This window comes from Heterodontus francisci, chromosome 27 (genome assembly GCF_036365525.1).
Source record: "Heterodontus francisci isolate sHetFra1 chromosome 27, sHetFra1.hap1, whole genome shotgun sequence".
Taxonomy (NCBI): Eukaryota; Metazoa; Chordata; class Chondrichthyes; order Heterodontiformes; family Heterodontidae; genus Heterodontus; species Heterodontus francisci.
In genome coordinates this window covers 66,599,950-66,625,001 of record NC_090397.1, presented here as the reverse complement: position 1 = coordinate 66,625,001, position 25,052 = coordinate 66,599,950, and the positions used below count along the sequence as shown (strand labels likewise).

The 25,052-nt window shown below is 41.5% G+C and overlaps 1 protein-coding gene across 7 annotated transcripts in view; it reads right to left on the bottom strand.

Moving 5' to 3' along the window:
* Positions 1-953: 953 nt before the first annotated feature.
* The window catches only part of sfmbt2 (Scm like with four mbt domains 2), a 225,592-nt gene continuing 201,493 nt past the window's right edge, over positions 954-25,052 (bottom strand). For all 7 annotated transcript variants that reach the window (XM_068059522.1, XM_068059517.1, XM_068059520.1 and 4 more), the window contains 2 exons: positions 21,689-21,817; positions 954-8,206 (listed from right to left, as the gene is read on the bottom strand). In XM_068059522.1, coding sequence (XP_067915623.1) covers positions 8,066-8,206; positions 21,689-21,817 — 270 coding nt within the window. In that variant the 3' untranslated portion in view covers positions 954-8,065. The remainder of the gene's footprint in view (positions 8,207-21,688; positions 21,818-25,052) is intronic.

Sequence of the window (25,052 nt, the reverse complement as noted above, 5' to 3'; positions counted from 1 at the left end):
TCTATTTCATCATCTCCAAAACATTCAGTTACCAAGAAAACAAGGAGCAGTATAAAAATCAGATTATGGATAATTAAAGTCATTTTTGCTGGAAAGATGTTGCAATGGTGATGGCTTGGCTATTTTTCAGTCATGCCTGGAGTCAGACACCAATTAAGGACTGCACTGGTTCCTTTAAGGAGCTGTCCACATAACAATGATTACACTTCATAAGCAATCCACTAGCTGTGAAAGGTATTGAGACATCTTGAGGATGTGAAAGCTGTGATATAAATGCAAGTTTTTATTCTATGTCAGAGTATGCAGGAATAAAATATGGCTGATGAGCTAAATAGATACCTTGCATTATCACTTCTGAAGACAATGTCACAATCTTAGTATGAGGACAGGTTTGTTGTGAAAATTGCTTCATTAGCAGTAACTACAGAAATTATTTTAGGAAGATCAATGCACTTAAGATTGTGCTGGAGAACAAAATGCTGCTGGCCCGACTGCACGGGGAAATGGCTCATTTGTACACCAATGTCAATGTTCAATAGCTCATTGATGTCCATTGTTGGAGAGCAACTCCATGTGAACCTGTTATTTAAGTACGGAAAGAAAATGGACTCCAAACTATAGGCCAGTGAGCTTGACTTTGGGTGGAAAGAATTATAAGTGATGTGATATATTTAGTCTGATTCAATTCCTGGTCTGTCCATTTAGTTTTGGATGTAGTCCTCAAATTAAGACTGGGAGTTTAATTATTATCAGGTATCAATCATAATTTACATTTTTCAAAATAATTACTGGTAAGAGTACATATTTGAGTTTTAGTTATGAAATACTAATTTTAGTGATAGTTTGTAGAAAAAAAATGAAAACTTAACACAAGATCTCATTTGTATTTTATAATTTTTATTAAGATGTCTTGCAACATAAAAAGGGTGATGTTAAAAAAAAAACAAAATATAACTCTGAATAAAGGTTTTATTTATTTACATGAAAACGTATATACATAATACGCTCTTCAAGATTATTGGGCCAGTAACCTCATCGCACAGACAGAAAACAATCAGGAAACATAGAAGAGAAAAAAAACAGGAAAAATTCAAATTAATTTGCAAATTAAAGGAATTAACTCAATGCGCAGAATATCTGCTCTGAGTCCAAGGAAGCAATGTATTCAAATTCAGTACACATTAGCCTTGATTTTCTACTCTGACTTGTTTCAATGTTGATGTTAATAATTACAATACTGGTCAGAAAACTTAGGCTTCTGTCTCAAACAACAACAGAAGAGTATTTCCATACTGCAAGGAACTTTTACAAGTATCATGAGCTTTTCACTAATTATTTTCTCCCTCAGATTTCTTTCTTTCAGTTACAAAATATTTTTTGAATTACAATGCTTGAAGGTGAACCATAAAACATCGTATCAAACACCCCTTCCCATTGTTGCACAGTATCACGTTCAGTCGCATTCTCAGAATGACAACAACTCAGAAATGATCCAATAGGTTTGTTCAAACTGAAACCATTTTTCGTCATAAAGGACATTGTACTACTTATAGTAACATTTGATTGCAAGCCAATGGTACATTCTGGTCAATTTCTGAGGTATCAAAAAGTACAGCGGCTACACGCTGATCCCATAGCTTGTATTCTATCCAAAATAGTTTAGCAGAAAACTGTCAACAACAAATGCATTCTAATAAACTACATACATGCATTGAAAGTGGGGGGGGGGGGGGGGGGGGGGGGGGGGGGTGGTGGTGGAAGGAGCTCTGTACATACTGGAAGAACCTAAAGTGGTTGATAATTTGAAGATCCTGGGATGAGCACACAGCACTAAATGCACAAATGATCAGATAAAATTCATTAATTTGATATAAGTTTAAAAAGTGGCAAGACAATTTAAACATGAACTTTTCATCTTTATCTTAAAACAGTTCCTTTATACATGTGCTGTATGTTTTATAGTATACACTAACAATTGGCAAGGTTTCAGGAAACCAACCCACCACCGCCAGAACAACGCATTGCACGGTTTCAGTTATGACCTACAATTCAATTTAATAATGGCAGCACATTTCTTACCTTTTACTCAATGCACTGATTTTTTTTCACTTTTGCAATCATTATAGCACAAAAAATAACCAGTGCTTGTGCTTACTTGTGAATAGCTAGACTTTCTTGTGTCCTTGCTACTGTTGGCCTGTTCAGTTCAAAAGAGATCAGAATCACTACTAATTCTCACTGACAAATAATCTTAAATTCCAACCAGCTGAACAGACACATTACTAATAAATGATGTCTTAGAAAATGCAAATGAGCCCATTCATAAAATAGAAAGTGGGCCCAAAGAGCAACTGCTGCAATTCTTTGGTGTTTTATTTTAAAAAGATAGTATCCACCGTACTGATCTACAATGAATCAGTACTGAAAATTATGTAACATTTTCTATGAGATATCACAATCCTTTGACAAGCTTTTGAAAAATTTTTACTGAAATTATAATCACCTAAATGTAATATAATCAAAATAGGTCACTTTTTTTCTTGGTTGTACAAACATTAGATTCTGGCAGAAGAACTATTTTAATAAGCTAAAAAGAGCTTCACAAAACATATGCTTAATATCTGACAAAGGCTGTAACATGTAGATAGCACAGAGTTAATTTTTCAAAATATATACAAAATGTATAAAGACTGAGTAGGCTAACACAGCAGGACATTGTCCTTCAGAAATTAAACAGCAATAGCAATATTTATTACAGTTCTATTAAGTATAACATGCAAGATAGCCATTACAATGCACAGTTCCAAACATTACCTCAGTATCATCTGCACATTATTCTACTGATCTGGGAAAACACTTTTGATATATGTGCTCTGTTTAAAAAATACAACAATAGAACACCATATACACATTAAAATGGAATGTGCAATTTTCTTACCACATATACAAACTGTAAGTCCATACAGAAGTAAGGTAAAACAAAAAGCAATAACTGCTCTGCAGCAACTGGTACATCAAAACCTTTAATGATACCAAGGGGGTAAAATTCAACTTTGGTAGCACATAAAGTGGGCAGCAGTGGATTGGACACCCATTATACACCTGCCCAATTATTCTTTCCATTCGAGTCAATAGAAAACTGCTGATCCGCGGCTGCTCATTTTGCGTCCTTGCTGAAGTTGAATTTCATCATTCTCCCAAATGTTTACAATGGATTTATTTTTCCTGAATATTTCTTGCATAGTGGTGTTGTCATTAACCTCATGAAAATCCAGCTACTTCATTTGCTGACATTATTTAATATACTAGTTTAGTGTACTTGCCTATTCTGATATAAAAACATTGTGGCAGAATGATGTTACTGAATTTAATGGCAACAGAGGAAAGTCAAACATTACACATTATTATATTAGTATGGAACACAATCATTTGATTTTTAACCTTGCTCCAATTAATACTAACAATACTCAGTTTTACTAAGTATGCTGTGTTTTTTGTAAATACAAATAGAGATTTTGCCAAGTTTTTAAATCATGTTTGTGTTTAAGACAGTGAATGCGGCCCATTTCACAAAAATTCCTTGGAAATGCAATGCAACATCATATCCATAGACCAATCTGATCAATGCCAATGTGACGCAGGCACAGGGTTTGCTGAGGCACTTCTGTAGGCAAATAGCAGCCCCTATAGATATGGTTCTACCATTAGTCAACAAAGAGTCTTGCAGCTATAAAATGGTACGTTTGTAAAGTATTTAATGGAGTCCTTGTTTAAGAGTAAAATGGTACATTATACAGTGAAGAATACTTCCATATTACTGTGATGTATATGCCCTAGATTCTGACTCCTTTATAATATGCTATTAACTCTCTTCCATACAACTTGTTTACTTGTTTCTAACCAATATATTTTCTATGTGAATTCTTCTGAAAGAAAATGTAAATTTTAAAATCAAATCTCCCAAACATTGAAAAAGCTACTTGGTAGGTATGGAGATCATTACTAAAGTCTGTTTCAATGTTAATAATCAAGCTCAATATTTTAAATAAAGGCCTTTTTGCCATTTTTTGCCTTGTAATTTTTTTTTTACAAAACTAACTCTGAAACCATGTTCACAGCCTTTATACCTTTCAAGCATTCTTGGTTTTATAAGTATTCTTTTGTATGTTGACAATTCAATCACTATATGTATCACCTGCACTCAAGGCCACATCCAAGTCTGAATGGTTTACAGAATACTTGAGCATACCAGTTTTTTATTTAGTGTAGGATATTGAAATTTGTTAGTTACAAAATGGGTTTATGAAAAACCAGTTTAACATAATGTATGACAATTTTTTTTTTATATGTGAGACCGGATTGCACATGAAGAATTGGGGCTGGATTTTATAGAGGCCTTGACGTTGGGATCCATGGCGGGCCTCATCCGGGGCAATCTTCAGGCGCCCCCCCCCCCCCACCACGGAACTCCACGCTGGCAGGGCCCATCCCAATGTTGCCAGTGGCAGCGAGAACATGTGGCGGCTCCCCCATCGCTCTGCGTCGGGACCGCAATTTAAATATTCAAAATCATTGACTTACCTGAGTTAATGATGTTCCCGTCGCCTCCTGATGTGCCGCCGCGATCTTCATCCCAGCAGCCGGCACTGCCGCGCCTTCGGATCCCCGTCTGGGGAAACGAGACGCAACACCTGTGGAGAGGGGGGGGGGAGGAGATATGTTTCTCAGTGCAGGAGTGGGTGTGGGGGGAGTGGGTTCAGACTATTCTGATTGGTGGAGGGGATGGTGGGAAGGGGTAAAGTTTAAATTTTGTGAACTTTGGGGGGGAAGGTCAGGTACACAAGGTAAATAATTTTTTGGGGGGCAGAGGGCAAGGAATGAGTGTATTATTAATGGGGGGTGGGTGGGAGAGGGGCTGGAAACATGTATGTAATTTTTTTGAATCAGTTTTATTAAACTTCCCCTTTAAACATTTAAATTAAATGTAAGGGCTAGAAGCTCTTTAAAAATGGCGCGGCACCTGCACAGTGGCATGGACACCATTGCCAGGGACGGCTCGCCTGCCTCCTCCACGTCATCGGGTTGGGGGGGGTGCGGGGGGAACCACCACGGCCATGTAAATGAGCGGCCGCGTACAGTATTGCGGCAGCTCCATAGAGTAAAACCAGCGCGTGCAGGCCGCCATCTCTTACAGCCGCCGCCATAATCAGCGGTGGCAACATAAAATTCATCCCTTGATCTCATTTTAAATCACTGCATGATACTTTTATTACATGATTTTTTAAAATTAAAAAGTATATTTGTCACTTATACAGCACAAAAAAGATATTAAAATATTAGGAGTCAGGAAGATAACAAATGACTAAGTTGTTGGTTTTTCTCTCCCCCCATCCAATGATTTCATCAACATACTTACATTTGGATGTCCTGCATTACAGCAAATAGGAAATTTAATAACAGATTTTCGAACGTTTGCTTCCAAAGAATTCACACAGAAGATGCATGTGCAATATGGGTTTACACTGGAAATAATGATCTAGTACCATGAAACAGAGTGTAATGTTTTTAGTTTTGATTTGGTGTTCTCTTCCTCCTGACTTTGTCGTGCTATCGGACTTTGTACCCAAAGATTTGTTTTCACATCATGGAAAGGAAAGCTTAGGTCGCATTAAATTTCTACGATTTATGGTAAGTCCGCATGTGGTTTACTGGAACATGGGGCTACCTCTCTACAGTATGTCATTTAATACCTTCAGATCAACCTTGTAGTTGCTGACTTTAAAAATTAACTAGTAAGCTTACCTTATTGATTCTAGGCAGAAACACCAACCGCATTCCTTGAATGCATGCAAATATTGTGTGTGTAAAATGTGAACGGCACACACCAAGGATTGGATTAGCAGATTATCAGAAATATCTAGTAACTTTGATTCCTATTTAACCCTTCTGACAACAAAAGTCTTTGACCAGAAAGAGTTAAGCAGCAAACCTGAGCCCTTCAACAATCTCTGATGCTCACAATACAAGGGTTGCCAAGTGACAGTAACCACCACAGTTATCCTCAACATTAAATGGCCCATAGTAGAGAAATCTGAAGCCTAGACTATTTATAATTAAGTCCTTATGGGACAGCAAAAGTGTGGTATACTCTATAGCTGTCATTGTTCCAGGAAATGATTTTTTTAAAATAAACTTTTCTGCATAAAAGAGGAGGACGTGGAAAACAATTGGGTGCATTATTTGAAGAGAAAGTTCATGTCTCCAAACATTTGATGCACAAAGTATATCACAATTGAATTATAATTATAAATTATGAATTTGTTTACACAGTAAAAATGTTTCAAACATTTTAGAAGTCACTGCACTCCAAACAGTAATTCACTGTGTGAAGCATAGATATATTTTGATAAAGTTATAAGGAGCTAAATAAATGCAAACACTTTTTACTTTTAACTGTGCAGACAAAATTATAAAAATCTGGATACTCAGAATCTAGATATTCTGTATAGCATAGGTTTTCAAACTAGGATTCCTAGTCCATAAAAAGATGTCTGTGAAATTATCAGGTGTCTTTCAACTGATCTTGGTGTTTTATTGTTTTTGTTGACTCAATAGCATTTAATGCTGCATGCAAATGAGAAATTGGTTTCTCCAACAATAGCACAATGTTTTTCACAAGACTGGTTTAAGTTCCCAGGAATGAGCCACTATTAGCCGGGGGGATGTGGGGAGGAGGGGGATTTCTCTCGAACAGAGAAGTTTAAAAAAAATCACTGAAAGGAATCTAGAACATGCAGTTTTTCCTCCAATATGGTGCAAGTATTCAATCAACTGATTCAAATCATCTTAATGTCTACAACATAACAGAACTTGTCTCTTGGGTCCAGAAGGTGAAAGTAATCTTGTGAAATAGGTCTGAAAGTATAAGTAAAACTGTAGCATGTTTAGTTTGAAAATAACTCAATACCCACAGACTCTAGTGCAATAACAGTACATCACTTAAAGTTATCAATACTTGAGTTTTAACACTTGGAATTTAGGATGGTAGATTATATTGTCCTCTCCAAAACTTATATATTTTTCTTTCTTACATGTAAAGCCATATACAACTTTTCATTTTTCCTTTATAAGATAATGTATATTGTACCAGTGTCAGAAACCACTTCATCTTAGACATTAATCATTCAAAGCATTACTGTAGAGGAATTTCACACACCTCTGGGTTATAATAACCTGTTCTAACTAATTACAGATAGTCCCGATCTTTTCAAACTTCAGTGAGCTTGAACTGGATTAATTGTTTGGCTGTGATTGACCACAGGTTTAAAGAAATCTGCACAATATAGGGCAGCAAAGCTGCTCCTTCATGCTTTCTGGTCCCAATTCCAAACTAAACAGCACACTCAACTTGATAACATTCATTATCAATCGGCAAAATATATAACACAAGCAAATAAAATGAACAGGAGTATTGTACAGAAATATTGTTCAACTGGAGAGCACAGCAGATTGATGGACTGTTGTCAGAAGCATATCCAGTGCCTCCAGGATCAGGCTTGTCCCTTCTCTATTGATACCAATTTGTGTACATGCTACCATTCTAAATAAGATAATAGGATGTTAAAAAGCTTGAAGACTCAGCACGTTTCGAAAGCCTAGCAAATGATGACTCTTCGATAATATAGCTGCTGTTATCACTTTGAAATCCACATTCAAGGGATACCTTCTTATTTCTATACAAATCTCTGAAGTGGTTCACATCTGATTGTGTCTTCATTATGTGCCGATTGGTGACTGATTCCATTCAAACATGTGGTAGTATCCATCTTCTTGTAAAAGAGGCCCTTTTACAGTTATCTAATGTATCACTTCATTTTGATCAAATTACTTAACGTGAGCAGCAAATAAAAACATTGCTCACGAAGTCTACTTCACAGCATTTTTCTGGCTGGCAAGTTATCAGATGAATATCTGTCCATTGTGTTACATTTGAACACATTGGTCCAGTGTTCATTTTACAGCAATTCTGGGCAAAGTAGGTTAAAAGGAATCATGTCAAATTAACTCAGTTAGCAAACTGTGCATAGAAAGCAATTTTCACTCTCTCAATGTGATGACATAATTTGATAGCAGGGCCGAGTTTAAGCTCCATGCATTCTTGGACTGTTGGCAGCGTCAGGAGTAGTAGTGCCTGGCCATCAATGTCCTGTGGGACAGATAAAAAGTAAATAAATGCTCCAATAATTCACTGAATTCGGGATAGTGAAACTGAAAAACAGCAATACAATTTACCAACTAAGCCTTTCGCACATACTGCAAATACTCTGAAGTTAATTCTCAATTCATTTTGTTTACACATGGAAATATTGGCTAACTGCTCTAACTTACCGTGAAATATCCTTTGCAACTTAAACAGGATGTTTAAACTGTCTGAAAAATAATATATTGTACTTCCGTTCTGAGTTGTATATGGGACAACATGAAGGCAAGTGCCAAAAAAAGGTGCAGTAATCCATATTCAATTGCTTTTATATAGGTCAATGTGATTTTGTAGTAATAATAACCCTAAATGTATGTCACAGCAAGGAACTACATTAACTTACCTGATTCATCTGGCAGTAATGCACATGTGATTGAAGCCAAGGAATCACAATCTATATTTATTTTGGCTCACTTTTACATTTTTGAAAGTAAGTTTACATTAGTTCTGTGAACACTGCATTGTGATTCATACTTGAAAAAAAGAACATGATGTGCTATTAAATAAATAAGGAGACCTCTTAACGTCACTTCTTTGCCAGAAAGAGAGATGGGCTGAAGCAAGTTTTGATCTCTCTAGGTTTTTGTTTACTATAATGAGAACAGAAGGGAAGTTATTGATGCACAGCCTTTCTGGCAGTAGGTTTCACTGACTCACACATTAATATATTATAAAGATGTTTCAGATTAAGAGTTAGTTAAAAATTATCAACTTTGAAATCAAGTAAATACACCAAAGATTTATATGCGGTAACAGCAATTGCTAAAATAAAAGCAAACTACTGCAGATGCTGGAAATCTAAAACAAAAACAAAAAATGCTGGAAATACCCAGCAGGTCAGGCAGCATCTGTGGAGAGAGAAGCAAAGTTAACGTTTCAGGTCTGTGACCTTTCATCAGAACTAGCAAAGTTGAGAAAAGAATTAGGATTTAAGCAAGTGAAGGGCGAGGGGTGGGGAGTGGGGGAGAGAACAAAGGGGAAGGTGTTTGATAGGGCAGAGGGTGATTAAATAACAAAGCTGTCCTGGGACAAAGACAAAGCATGAGTCCAGAGAGACTGTTAATACAGGAATAATGAGCAGCTCTGACTACATGAAAAGCAGGCACATGGTTAAAAAATAAAATATGAAGAAAAGGTCAGTCATGCTCTGAAGTTATTGAACTCAATGTTCAGTCTGCAAGGCTGTAGAGAGTCTAATCGAAAGATCAGGTGCTGCTCCTCGAGCTTGCGTTGATGTTCACTGGAACACTGGAGCAGACCAAAAACACAACTGTTAGCATGAGAGTAGGGGGGAGCAATTGCTGCTTTATGACTACTATTCAGCTTGCTGCCAATGTTAAAAGAAAACATGTGTGCTGCCATTAACAGTAGAAACCCTCACAATGTTGGATTGCCAAGGCCTATTAAAACCTTGTTAATGACCTACCAAGAAATGGTGTCGCTTTCTATTGGAAGATAAATAAATAACTATTTGGTCACTGATGCAGCTTGTAATGACAAAACATTTGTAAGTATCAGCGTCATAGAATGATGGAAATTTATCGCTCAGAAGGAGGCCATTCTGCCCATCGAGTTTGAGCCAGCTATCCAGCCTAGTCCCATTTCCTAGCTCTTGGTCCTTAAGCAGGTTACATCATTTCAAGTGCATATCCAAGCACTTTTTAAATGCAATAATGGTTTCTGCCTCTACCACCCATTCAGACAGTGAGTTTCAGACCCCCAACATCCTCGTCCTACACAAGTGCCAGGCAATGACGATCTCCAATATGAGAGAATCTAACTATCTCCCCTTGACATTCAATGGCATTGTCATCGCTGCATCCCCCATTATCAACATCCTGGGGATTAACATTGACCATTGAAACTGAACTGGTGCAGCTACATAAATACTTTGGCAACAAGAGCAGGTCAGAAGCTGGGAATTCTGCAGCAAGTAACCTAGCCTCCCCAAAACCAATCCGCCATCTACAAGGCACAAGTCAAGAGTGTGATGGAATACTCTCCACTTGCCTGGATGAGTACAGCTCCAATAACTCCAATAAGTGCAGGAAGCTCGACACCATCCTGAACAAAGCATCCCGCGAGATCGGCACCCCATCCACACCTTAAACATTCACTCCCTCCACCACCGATGCATAGTGGCAGCAGTGTGTACCATCTACAAGATGCACTGCAGCAACTCACCATACCTCCTTCAATAGCTTCTTCCAAACTCGCGACCTCTTTCACCTAGAAGGACAAGGAGAGCAGACGCATGGGAACACCACCACCTGCAAGTTCCCCTCCAAGTCACACACCATGACTTGGAACTATATCACCGTTCCTTCACTGTTGCAACTCACACCCGAACAACACTGTGGGTGTATTCACACAAGATGGACTGCAGTGGTTCAAGAAGGCAGCTCACCACCACCTTCTCAAGGGCAATTCGAGATGGGCAACAAATGCTGGCCTTGCCAGTGACGCTCACATACCAAAGAATAAAAAAATCCTCATTGAAAAAATGACTCCTTAACTGCCATCTAATCCTTTTACCAATTACCTTAGATCTAAGTCCCCGGTTATTGACCTCTCTGCTAAGGGAAACAGGTCTTTCCTTTTTGCTCTATCTTGGCCCCTCATAATTTTGTATACCTCAATTAAATTTCCCCTCAGCTTCCTCTGTTCCAAAGAAAACAACTCCAGCCTATCCAATATTTTCTCATAGCCAAAATTCTCCAGCCCTGGCAACATCCTCATAAATCTTCTCTGTACCCTCTGTAGTGTGATCACATCCTTCCTGTAATGCGGTGACTAGAACTGTAAGGAAGGTATCCTGTATGGGAGGTATCCTGTATGCCTTCATAACCACCTTATCTACCTGTCATGCTACCTTCTCTGATCTATGGACATACACTCCAAGGTCCCACAGTTCTGCTACACCTCAGTGTCCTACCATTTATTGTGTATTCCCTTGCCTTTTCTTCCCCTCTCCAAACGCATTATACCTCACACTTCTCTAGATTGAATTCCATTTGCCACTTTTCTGTCCACCTGTCAGTCCATTGATAACTTCCTACAGTTTAAGCTTTCTTCCTCACTATCAATCACACGGACAATTTTTGGATCTTCAGCAAACTTCTTAATCATGCCCCCTACATTTAAGTTTAACTCATTAATATTTACCATAAAATGCCAGAAACCTAGTACTGATTCCTGCAGAACCCTGTAGGAAACAACCTTCCAGTCACAAAAATACCTGTGGACCACAACCCTTTGATTCCTGTCACTGAGCCAATTTCGGATCCAATTTTCCACTTTCCCTTGGATCCCATGAGCTTTTACTTTTGTGATCAGTCTGCCACCTGTGACATTTTTTTTATTCGTTTATGGGATGTGAACGTTGCTGGCAAGACCAGCATTTATTGCCCATCCCTAATTTCCCTTGAGAAGGTGGTGATAAGCTGCCTTCTTGAACCGCTGCAGTCCTTGGGGTTTGCTACACCAACAGTGCTGTTAGGGAGGGTGTTCCAGGATTTTGACCCAGCGACAGTGAAGGAACAGTGATATCGTTCCAGGTCAGGATTGTGTGTGGCTTGGAGGGGAACTTGCAGGTGATGGTGTTCCCATGCATCTGCTGCCCTTGTCCTTCTAGGTGGTAGAGGTCAGTTTGGAAGGTGCTGTCGAAGGAGACTTGGTGAGTTGCTGCAATGCATCTTGTAGATGGTACACACTGCTGCCACTTCTTGTCAGTGGTGAAGGGAGTGAATGTTGAAGGTGATGGATGGGGTGCCAATCAGGTGGGCTGCTTTGTCCCGAATGGTGTCGAGCTTCTTGACTGTTGTTGAAGCTGCACCCATCCAGGCAACTGGAGAGTATTCCATCACACTCCTGACTTGCGCCTTGTAAACGGTGGACAGGCATTATGGAAACAGAAGGCGAGTTACTTGCCGCAGAATTCCCAGCCTCTGACCTGCTCGAGGAGCCACAGTATTTATTGGGCTGCTCCAGTTCAGTTTCTGGTCTATAGTAACCCCCAGGATGTTGATAGTGGGGGAATTCAGGGATGGTAATGCCATTGAACATGAAGGGAAGATGGTTAGATTCTCTTTTGTTTGAGATGGTCATTGTGAGGTGCGAATGTTATTTGCCAATTATCAGCCCAAGCCTGGATGTTGTTCAGGTCTTGGTTCAGATCTGGACACGGGCTGCTTCAGTATCTGAGGAGTCACTAATGGTGCTGAACATGATGCAATCATCAGCAAACAGTCCCACTTCTGACCTTATGATGGAGGAAAGGTCATTGATGAAGCTGCTGAAGATGGTTGGGCCTAGGACACTACCCTGAGGAACTCCTGCAGTGATGTCCTGGGACTGAGATGATTGACCTCCAAGAACCACAACCATCTTTCTTTCTGCTAGGTGTGACTCCAACCTGCAGAGAGTTTTCCCCCTCATGCGCATTGACCTCAGTTTTGCCAGGGCTCCTTGATGCCATACTCAGTCAAATGCTGCCTTGATGTTAAGGGCAGTCACTCTCACCTCACCTCTGGAGTTCAGCTTTTTTGTCCATGTTTGAACCAAGGCTGTTTTGAGGTCAGGAGCTAAGTGGCCCTGGCGGAACCAAAACTGAGCGTCAATGAGTAGGTTATTGCTAAGCAAGTGCTGCTTGATAGCACTGTCGATGACATCTTAATCCTTTTGCAACTGAAGAGAGTCTCAGTACGCTGGGCCTCTGCCTAGATACTATGGGCTTTCTCAACCTTCCACAGAAGTGCTCAGTGATTCCTCCTCTGCATTACTAGTTAAATGCCTCATAGTGCAAGTCTCTGTGCTGGTGCTTGAAATCTTTGAGGGCATAGATGAATTTGCTGCGGTGTGTAGTACTCTTCTGTTGTGTCTGGGAAAAACACACTCAGGTGAGGTGCCATTTTAAAATGTTGCCACTAATTTTTTTTCACAAACATTGGGAGATTAAGGCCGGGATTTTTCCTTCGGCGGATGGGACCCGTCCACTGACTGAAAAGTTGGTGGCGAACCCGCTTCCACCTGGTCTGGGGATCTGACCCGTATTTTGCGGTTCCACAGCCTTTAACTATTCTGGAGTGGGACTTACACCTGTTTGGGGCAGGAAGTCCTGCCTAATGGAGCTGTCAGCGGGCTGGCAGCTCTTAGTCCCAGCAGCGCCACCTTAAGCACTGGCCACAGCTGGGACTGCAGCCCAGCATGAATAGAGATGCCTGGGAGCTGAGAAGGAAGGTAAGTGTTCGTTGCCTCGCCGGGGGTGATCAGTTGGGCCCTGGCATGGCAAGGGTGGTCGATTGGGAGGACGGAGGCATGTTGGATGTTGGGGGTGGTTGGGGTAGCACAGGGTGCCCCATCATGAGGGCACCCCCCCCAACCAGGCTGTCAGAGAGCCACCTGCTTTTATCATGCAACAATTCTCGGGCCTGGGCCGCCCACTTGCCAAGGGTAAAATCCACATGGCAGCGGGCGGAGGCTGTTAAGTGGCCACTTAAGGGTATTGGTTGGCCTGGGGCGGGCGGGCTGGTTTTCAACGCCGCCGCCCTCCGTAAAGTAACGGCAGAGGCGGGAGGGGTCGGGAAGGGCCCCCCCGTGCCTCCTGCTCCATTTTATGTCCCCCACCCCCCCGCCATCTTCCTGCTCTTTGGCGGGGGGGGGGGGGGGGGCGTAAAATTCCAGCGTAACTCTTTTCACCAAAAGCAGAAAATATGCCCCTTCATGAAGTAATGAGTGCCAAAGACTGTATATTCCTCTTTAGATATTCATAACTGTAAATTATGAGCAAGCTTTACTGGGTTCCATTTGTTTTGTGTCACTGGTCACAAATCAATGCTAAGTATAGGAAAACTGTTAGATGGAGACTTATTGATAACCCTAATGACTTATATGGACAGCATTCAATTGATGAGAGCCAAAATCAAGGATTTTGTTACAGCAGAAGTGAAGCGTTTTAATACTGACCTGATCCATGATAGAATGAATATAGCTCTGTGCCACCCCCACAAGTATTGTTAACGTCTCCTTTTAATGACCATTAGACCTATTAATTTATTTTTATCTGGCTTGTTAAATAATACAGTTGTCTACTGTGTTCAAATAAAACCATAAGGCTAATTTATAAACTGTCTGCCATTCTCTTTTGCATCTATTTTCCCTGCAGAATGTGGTTTGCTGGGGAACCATCAGGCTCTAGCCTCAGTTATTAAGCTTCTAATTAGTGTATTTGCCTTCAGTAAGCTGGGCATAATTTTCACAATCTCTGAGGAGAGTGGCAAAGGTGTATTCAGGCACAAGTCACATTTCACTTCTTCTTCGGCCTCCTTGTCTTGAGAGACAGTAAGCGCATAGAGGTGGTCAGTGGTTTGTGAAGCAGCGCCTGGAGTGGCTAGAAAGGCCAATTCTAAAGTGACAGACTCTTTCACAGGTGCTGCAGATAAAATTGGTTGTCGGGGCTGTTACACAGTTGGCTCTCCCCTTGCGCTTCTGTCTGTTTTCCTGCCAACAGCTAAGTCTCTTCGACTCGCCACTCTTTAGCCCCGCCTTTATGGTTGCCTGCCAACTCTGGCGATCACTGGCAACTGACTCCCACGACTTGTGATCAATGTCACAGGACTTCATGTCGCATTTGCAGACGTCTTTAAAGCGGAGACATGGACGGCCGGTGGGTCTGATACCAGTGACCAGCTCACTGTACAGTGTGTCCTTGGGGATCCTGCCATCTTCCATGCAGCTCACATGGCCAAGCCATCTCAAGCGCTGCTGGCTCAATAGGGTGTATATGCTGGGGATGTTGGCCGCTTCGAGGACTTCTGCGTTGGAGATACGGTCCTGCCACCTGATGCCAAGGATTCTCTGGAGGCAGCGAAGATGGAATGAATTGAGACGTCGCTCTTGGTTGACATACATTGTCCAGGCCTTGCTGCCATCGAGCAAGGTACTGAGGACACAGGCTTGATACACTCGGACTTTTGTGTTCCGTGTCAGTGTGCCATTTTCCCACACCCTCTTGGCCAGTCTGGACATAGCAGCGGATGCCATTCCCATGCGCTTGTTGATTTCTGCATCGAGCCCTCACGTATGTGAAGTAGATAACACCCACTTTATGTTCCATAAGGTTAGACTTGGTGGATAAGAGTAGGAATACTCTAGCCCATTTATTCAGTTGCTGATTTTGGGTCAACTGATTTTGAGCCAGCAATGGTTTGGTCAACAAATCTGAGGACAATAATTAAAACTGGACTTTCTTGCTATTTGTGCATAAATGATGGTAGAGGGCTGAATTTTTTGAGCGTGCTGCAAATCTAAGTGGAGTGCTCTGATCTCAGCGGACTGCTCATGCGACTCATTTAAGTGGAGGAATGGAGCGGCCGCCCTCGATGACGTAGAGGGGGTGGCTGCTCCGTCCCCGGCAATGGCGTCTGGCGCCACAGCACAGGTGCCAGCGTAATTTTTAAAGCACATCAAGTGCATTTTCTTAAAAATAATTAAAAACTTGAGGCCCTTTCCCAACCATGCCGCCCCCACCACCCCCCCACCCCCAGAATGTTTTTTTTTGGGCCTATATCACGGAAATTAACTTTCCCCCCCAACCTCATAACATTTGCCCTTCAATCCCTTCCCACCATCCCCACAACCAATACGAAGTGTTTTTCCCACTCCTTCCCCCCCCTCACAGCCCTGATAATTTCACTCCTCCCCCCTGCCCACAAGCATCATGTCTCAAGCGCGGGAGTTCTGGCTGGTGGCCAGAGTATCGGCGTGGGATGGCCGCCGGGACAAGATGAGTTCATTTGCATTCATTAATCTTTATTAACATACTGAAATGAAGGCCCCGCCGCCGAGTGGCAGGAGGGCCGCATTGAGGCCTTGAGGCCGCCGGTAAAATGTAGCGGGGCCTTCTCGGTGACGGGGAAGAATTTTCCAGGCCCCCGCGTCACGATCCCCAATGCCGGAGGGCTAGTAAAATTCAGCCCAGAATGACAGATGTTAGTCATGCCTAGCACAAACAAACTCTGCCTAATATTTTACAAGTAGCTTTAATGATGTTGGTGCCCTGCAAGTGTAAACAGCCACTTTATACCTAATGACCAAATTTCAGAATAGATTTTTCAATGAGTTAAATTATCTTCCAGGCTATATGAACTTAATTTTCATAACTACTGTATTCTGATCATAGACATATGGGCGGCACAGTGGCGCAGTGGTTAGCACTGCAGCCTCACAGCTCCAGGGACCCAGGTTCGATTCTGGGTACTGCCTGTGCGGAGTTTGCAAGTTCTCCCTGTGTCTGCGAGGGTTTTCGCCGGGTGCTCTGGTTTCCTCCCACATCCAAAGACTTGCAGGTGATAGGTAAATTGGCTGTTGTAAATTGCCCCTAGTGTAGGGAGGGAATATGGGATTACTGTAGGGTTGTTGGTCGGCACAGACTCGGTGGGCCAAAGGGCCTGTTTCAGTGCTGTATCTCTAAATAAAAATAAAAATAAATAAAAAACAAAAGAATTTGTGGCAAATGAACCATTGTCCTGAAAACATCGCACTTGGCACACCTTTGGAGTGTAACCTGTAGTCTGATTCTATTTTAATTTGGGATGGGATAGGTGTGAAGGAGCTAAAGCGGGCAACATAGAAACATAGGAATTGTTGGAAGAGAGAGGCCAAAGTCCATCTAGTTCACCTTCTACTGTCGTGATAGTTGCATAATACAATGATAATGAAGTTATTGACTAATCACATCAATCAATCTCTATCAATTAGCTGAAAGCAGACCCAGAAATGACACAAGTAAAACCCCAGTGGTGAAGAATTGTGGGAACCATAAGTCCAAAATCACCTTTTTTGTCCCAAACATGATACACACTTGGCCGGCAGCTCAATGAGGCAGGACTTCCTCCCTCAAACGGGTGGAAGTTCTGCCTCGGAACAATTAAAGCCCGGGGACCCATAAAATGCGGGTCAGATCCCCAGGCCAGGTGGAAGCGGGATTGCCACCGACTTTTACATCGGTAGCCAGCCCCCATCCACCCGACATAAAATCCAGCCCTATATCCCAAAATGTTGTGGTCGGAAAGAAATCTAATTTGAATTTGAATTAATCTAACTACTTCCACCTCCTCATGAGGGAATTAGTTCCATAGATTGACCTCTCGTGCACTGAAATACTGGGCTGAATTTTTCGAGCCCTGTGGTGGCGGGCTTGAGGCAGTGTGCCAGGAAAATGGAAGGAGGCCATGACACATTCCTGCTGCTGGGAAATTTTCCCAGCGGTGAGCTGGGAATAGGATCGCTGCTTGTTCAACAAAGGTAGGCAGCTAATTAACATTGCTAAGGCCTCAATTATGGGCAATTTTGTGGCCCTGTCAGCATTTCGCCGCCAATGGAATGACACCCCGCTGCATGCGGAGGTTCCTGCTCAATAGAGACGGCCTTCCTGGTGCAGACTGGGGGGCCATTGAAGTCGAAGGCTCCAAGCCGCAATGATGGGGCCGCGGGCAGGGAAGTCCGCACCCGGGGCCCAACCTATTCCATGGGAGGGGTTCCCTGCCGCTCTGAGGGTCCTAAAGGCTTCAGCCCTGATAATTTTTTCTTTGCATCCACACCTCCGAATGCACTTCCAGACTGAGGCACCATCGCAGCTCACGGCCCACCTCAGTGGTGCCCACCTGTTCAGGTGGGGCTGCTGGCCCTCTGTTTGGGCCTCCAGCCTTGGGAGCCTGCCCGTTGTCCTTAATAGGGCAGCGAGCATGGAGAGTGCCATTTCGGAGGCTGCCTCCTGGAATATTGTGCTGCTGGTCTCGCTGCCGGCAAGTGTGAGCTCAGGACCCCCATTTAGTCCCAACATTGGGGTTCCAAAGCCAGCGGGAAAATTCAACCCGCTGTTCCTGCAGCTCAAGGGAGGTAACTTCAAACATAAAGTGCAGGCCATGTAATTAGCAGGTGGTCACAGAGGTTTTTAAGTATTAAATTTAAAAAGAATGACTTTTCCTTACTATATTTTTTCTTTCTTAATCCAATCTTTCTTTCCCTTTATTTATTTCTCCTTCTACATCTAATTTGGGTCTAATTCACCTTATTTCCTTCTCTGTTGTTCCTGTTTCTTTCTCTATCCTTAAATCGCATTGGTTAAGGAGCTAGACTGTTGGTCCCATTGTTCACCAAGGTCCCTGATGCCCCGTTAACCTTGTCGCTCCATTATCAGCTCACACATCCAGCAATTTGTGCGGCAAAAATTTTGTGAGCTGATGGATAAGGAAATAAATCCAATAAACGGGCCATGTTGTGAGATGTCCCACTCCAGTAAATTCTGGACCATTATATTATCAGTTTATTTTTGTAAAGCAAGTAATTCTAGCTATGTCACTACATAACAGTACAGAACAAGGAAAAAAAATCATACCAACCTCTACCGAAAACTTTACTTAATTAAATCTAAAAGTAAATCAGAGTAAAGTGTACATTACACACTATAACACCATGGCACACCAAACAACTGTGGAATGTAACATCATCAGTAGCTGTTGACTGCACTCTAATGAGTTTCCCCCAAATAGCAGCTGTTACTGAATTACATCAATACACTCTATTCACACCTGTTCTTACTTCCCTCTTCTCATTCAATCCAAATTTTAACAAAAATGTATTACTCATTATTTTGTCCTACACTTACCCAGTTTTCATTAAAGTTTACACTAAATGGTTTCAAAAAGTAAGTAAACTAATCAAAAACCTCTACAAAAACATGGAACAGCAAATCTCCACTGAAGAAACAGGTTGCTTATTCCATAGTGACTGGACAGCAAAATGGTTCATTTTGATGATTTTTTCTCCAGAGAAAAATTATTTTGTAGTAAATTCTTGCCTGCCAAACAAAAAATGTCCCCAACAGAATCCCACTGTATACCTAAAGCACAAAATTCAAGAGACCACATTAGCAATTGAAAACTGTAATGAATCTAAAAACATATTGTGTGCACAGGGGATTACCAAATAGACAAAGAGATTGCTTTTCTACTTGATGTTCATGAATTAAATTAGCAAATGCTTGATGAAGCTTAACTACACATATGCTCGTTTCCCCAATTCAGGCGAGAGCCACACACACGGAAACTGTACTCTTGTGGGAGAAGTCGAAAAACAAAATCTCACCGTGGCAGAAAACACAACTATGGTCTCTGCCTTAACTATGACAATGACATATTCGTAAATAACAACCATTTGAAAAGTTAATCACTTTCCTTAGAACCACACAGAAGGATTAGAGTAACAATTTGAAAAACTGCTAATTACATTTTTATGCTTCTATAATAAACTACATGTTCAAGCAAGATTTTTTATATAAATGTTAAGTCCTTTTGCGACTACTTCTTGATGAATGCAAGTTTCTAATAACGCAGCTGGTGCTACACCTATGAAATGTGTCAGCTTCTGTAAGAAATGTGAAAATTGACTGAGAAGGGTGTGTAATTGGTGAGAAAACATTTATTATTTACAAAAAACATTTCTGCATGGTAAAATTAATTCATAGAAGTTTATATAAACACTTAAGTGAATGTATAATGATTAGACATAATTATCCACTGATTATAATATCTTAATTATCAAGGAGAAAAAATGTTCTTTTCATTATTAGAATGAATCATTTTGCTCTGTGTAATGAGAGTGTGCAGATTATTGCATAACTTGTACTGTAAACTTGGAGCCCTGGCAAAGCAGGCTGTAGTGATTTAAACGATGGTCTTTTCAGCATTTCCAGTGCAGTGAATACACATTTTACATTCTGGTATTTAAAAAATTCTACACTCAGAGCATGCCATAAAATTGTGCACTACACAACCATAACTTTGAAACATAAAATGGCAGTAGGTGATTTCATGATATACACTCCCCATATGCAGCGCGCACATTAAAGTTGGGACAGAGTTTCCGCTTTGGGTGTAATCACTAACCCGGGCACAAATCGTGCCCAAAATTGCTTTAGTTTTGAGGAGTGTTTTTTTTCCCCAAAGTTTCAGGTCAAACTTATTTGCATATTGCCAATCACAAAATCTGCCATGGGCTAGCACACTCGGACAGCGTTTTAAAATGTAATTTAAAAACTTTTTTTAGCTTTAACAAATATTCCTTGATATATTTAAGACTGGTAACGATGCAGTTTGATTAATACAGCTGAAAATGGGTTTATCACAAAAATTAAGCAATTTAATCAGACTGTCTAGCCCACCACCTGAGAGAAACCTGATCTTAAACAACTGAACATCACTTCAAAAAAACTATACAGAACTATACAGAGTTATATTGGGCTACAGTAGTTAGCTTTTTAGTAAATTAGAAAAAGATATTCAAAAACTTTGAAAACATGCCTATTAGTGTCCTTGTGTCGAAAAAAACCTGCTTAATTTTTACAGCCTCCTTGAAGACCCGCAAAGAAGCACAATTAGCAGACCCTCCCATTTGATCTGGGGGGCGTAGCCAGTTTTGTGGACAGGACTTGCTTACAGCACAATTTTTTAAAACTTACACAAAAGATCGCAGTTCTTGTGATTTACAGTAAATGTAATTGGCGCTTAAAATTCTGTGATCTTTTGTGCTGTTTTCGCCGATTTCAGGTGCGTTTCTCTCAAAAAAAACCAGTGCATCCGAGTAGAAACTCCAGCCAGTGGAATTTTTATCCCAACCTGGTCGGTATCCAATGTTATGAATAAAGCATGTGGATACTTTTCTGTAATCTATATGCTATCTTGAATAAGGTTAAGTGAAGGTTTTCATAAAATATTGTCGCAGTCATAACCTTCTCTACATTACAGAAGAAGCTGCTCACAAGCATCTGGAATGGTTTACACTCCAAAGGATCCCTTTAGCTAATTTTACCATTCAATTCACAACAGAGATGCTCTGATCTCAACAAAGATGCTTCACATATGGATTATAAACGAAAAATACTCCAATGCAAAATTGACCACATGGCCATTTCAAACAGTTTGCACTAAAAGTACCTTCTCCTTTACTGTTATGAGACATGTTATAGAATGTAAGTCTCAATAAGTTGAACCACATCCTCTGCTTGGTATATTCAATAATAATAGATACATTGTCTTTAAAACATTTTTAGGAACTTAGTTAGCATGGTGCTTTAAATATCACATCAGGTTGCCTTTAGGGACAGGTAGAGGAACAGATCACATTATTCCTGCAAAATATGTTACCTTGAAAACAGGGGTCAAAGTGCAACAAAAATAGGAAAAAAAGCAACATCTTCCCTCCCTCAGAAATGGCTGACATTACAAACAAAAATGCCATGGTTGTTTCTTGATTCCCAATTTTATTCCCTCACAAACACAAAAGATTTGATTTTTCTGTGCTGGGAAGAGAATCTTGAAGATGAGACAACTTCTTTAATATGGCCAATACTATTGAAATAACTGTTCTTACCTGTTCCTGAAATATTTTTGCAAGGGGTGCACAGTCTGTGGACTTAATAAATCTGACAACTTCAGCCACTGACCATTCCAGGGGATTACTTTCCAGAACAAGTTTATCCTCTTCGTTTTGCCTAATTTCCTACAGTAGATACAAAACAACCAATTGATTAGTTATCACACTGCAATGGAAAATCATGAGTGAAAGCAAGTATTGGGCTGAACTTTCTTATATCCAAGTATTTATATTTATTTATATTTTAATGCAATATTTCATCATCTAAAATTTCTAACAGAAAAACAAGTGCACTCCTGTAGCTAATGTTTTCTCCCCAATTGGCTCATAAAAGTATTAAAGATTTAACAACTTCAGTGGGTAAAAATGCAGTGCAATGCAGTGCTGAGCTATACAGATACGGGAAGTCTCAGCTTGAATTTGTTGTCTGGGCTGAGATAACTAATCTCAACTGAGCAGTGGTGGGGTTCTACAGTTGCTGTTGAGATTGGGAAAGGGAGTGGAAACCACCCAGGGCACTTGCTTCTGATTACGATCTGGGGATTCCTGTAGGGAAGTGCACGTGTGAATGTACCTTAGGTGAGAGCAGGGTCAAACTCAGCTTTCATTTTCCTTTCCCCCAAAGTAAAATAGTCCACCAACATTCATGATCTAGATTCACATGTAATGGCCACATGATTAAGATACTGGAAGGCTGGTGGTATCTGTGGAACTGTGCACCATTAGGAGTTATTAACTTCCGAAGAAGAGGGCAGAAATTTAAAGTAATAGTGCCGTACTCTATACAGCATTTTCATTAATCTTATTTGTATGCAGTCAGTTATAGCATCAAGGAAATAAGCAACAAAGTGCAGTATTATCAATTAATACAGCAGAAATAACGAACAGTTTTGATTAATAGCAATTTAACTAGATATTAAAGTAGAAAGTTTCCCTTTCTCAAGTGTTTGTAAAATAATTCTAATTCAAGCACTTTTAATTTTGATCTTTTCAAAATATACCATTTTATTTGATGACTATTATAATAAACATTTATAGCAAACCTTTTTCAGGGCGAATAGTTGGGATTTTCAGGTTCCATTAAGCACCATAACACATGAGGACTTAGTGGAATATTAAAATGGGTGAGATCAGTGACCATAAGATCATAAGAACTAGGAGCAGGAGTAGGCCGTCCGGCCCCTCGAGCCTGCTCCGCCATTCAATAAGATCATGGCTGATCCTTTCGTGGACTCAGATCCACTTACCTGCGCTATGATCTCTCCTCATAATTTGCACTTTCACCAGGTAAAATAAACAGTGCTGGAAGTTTCTGCCTGAAAGAGGGTTCATTACAATACTCAAGAAAAAACATAAGAAATAGGAGCAGGAGTAGGCCATTTGGCCCTTTGAGGCTGCTTTGCCATTCAATAAGATCATGGGTGATCTTCTGCATCATCTCCACCTTCCCACAATATCCCCATATCCCTTGATTCGCTTAGTCTCCAAAAATCTATCGACCTCTGTCTTGAATATACTCAATGATTGAGTATCGAAAGCTCTCGGTACAGAATTTCAGACATTCACAATCCTCTGAGTGAAGAAATTTCTCCGCATCATGACCCCTTATTCTGATACTTTGTCCCCTAGTTCTAGACTCTCCAGCCAGGGGAAACGGCTTCTTGGCATTTACCTTGTCAAACCCATTAAGAATTTTATGTTTCAACGAGATCAGCTAATTCTGGGGAATATAGGCCCATTCTACTCAATCTCTCTTCATAGGGTAATCCCCTCTTCCCAGGAATCTGTCTAGTGAACTTTTAATGCACTCCTTCTAAGGCAAGTATGTCCTTCCTTAGGCAAGGAGACCCAAACTCTACGCAGTACTCCAGGTGTGGTCTCACCAAGGCTCAAGGTCAGAAAATGTCATACATACATTTCTGCTATTTCCTGGCTACTATGCAGGATCAATATTTATTTATGATAAAGCTCATTTATATGGGTGTCAAGGGTTGCTAGGCAGCAGTAAAATGTGGAAACATTTAAAGGGATAGAAAAAGAAAAATATTCATTCTGAAGGAAGTATTGAACATTTTTGTTTCACATAAGCATACATGGCAGCATTAAAAAAATTCCACAAGATGTGGACAACAGGTTTCCTTGCAGGAATCTGCCATTTGATTTTGGGAAGGAAAAGGAGAAGCAATGAAGGGTTGCCAGATGGATGAGCTTGTACTACAGGAGGTTGTTGCAATTCCACTAATACTGACCCACCCACAAATACAGGTAGGGGTATACATACCTTGATTTACGCAAGGAACTGTGTGTGGTTAGCCTCTGATTCACCACAGAGACAGAGAATTGTGTTTTATATATATATTTTTTATTCATTCAAGGGATGTGGGCATCGCTGGCAAGGCCAGCATTTATTGCCCATCCAGATAGCCCTTGCGAAACTGCGTGGCTTGCTAGGCCATTTCAGAGGGCATTTAAGAGTCAACCAGATTGCTATGGTCTGTAGTCACATATAGGCCAGACCAGGGGCTGAATTTTACGCCGCCCCAATGAGTCGGCTGGTGGCGTGGGGTGGCATAAAATTGAGTGGGAGGCTCCAGGTGGCCTACCCGCCCCGCTCCCACCTCCAGTCAACTTTACGGCGTCGGGCGGGGGTGGTTGGGGGGAACGGCCCACCTGCCTGAGGACAATCAAGGCCCTTAAGTGGCCACTTAAGGGCCCTTGCCCGCCTCCATGGGTATTTTACCCATGGCAAGCGGAAATGCTGGCGATGTGGAAGGCCGCCCAGCGAAAGCTGCCAGCCTTTCCGCTGCCGGGGTGGGGGGGGCGGGGGGGCCTGGCAGTTGGGCACAGGGTGCCCGATTGTGGGCTGCCCCGGCTCCCAACCCACCCCTGGGACCCAAGACGTCCCCCCTCCCCCCAAATGACCACTCCAGCCTCACCAGGGAAGGACCGATCTCCCTAGTGAGGCATGCCCAACTTACCTGGACTCCTGGTTCCATCTGATCAGCTGGGCTGCAGGCCCACCGCTCCTGGTGGCACTGCTGGGACTAAGAGCTGCTGGCCCACTGATTGGCCGGCAGCTCACTGAGGCGGGGCGGGACCTCCTCCCTCAAGCAGGTGGAAGTCCTGCCTCAGGACAATTAAAGTCCGGGGACCTGTAAAATACGGGACGGAACCCCGGGCTAGGCGGAAGCGGGTTCACCACCAACTTTTACGTCGGTGGTGAATTCCTGTCCACCTAAGGTAAAATCCAGCCCCAGGTAAAGATGGTAGGTTTCCTTCCCTTAAGGATATTAGTGAACCAGATAGGTTTATACAACAATCGACGAAGGTGTCATGGCCACCATTCCAGATTTTTAAAAAA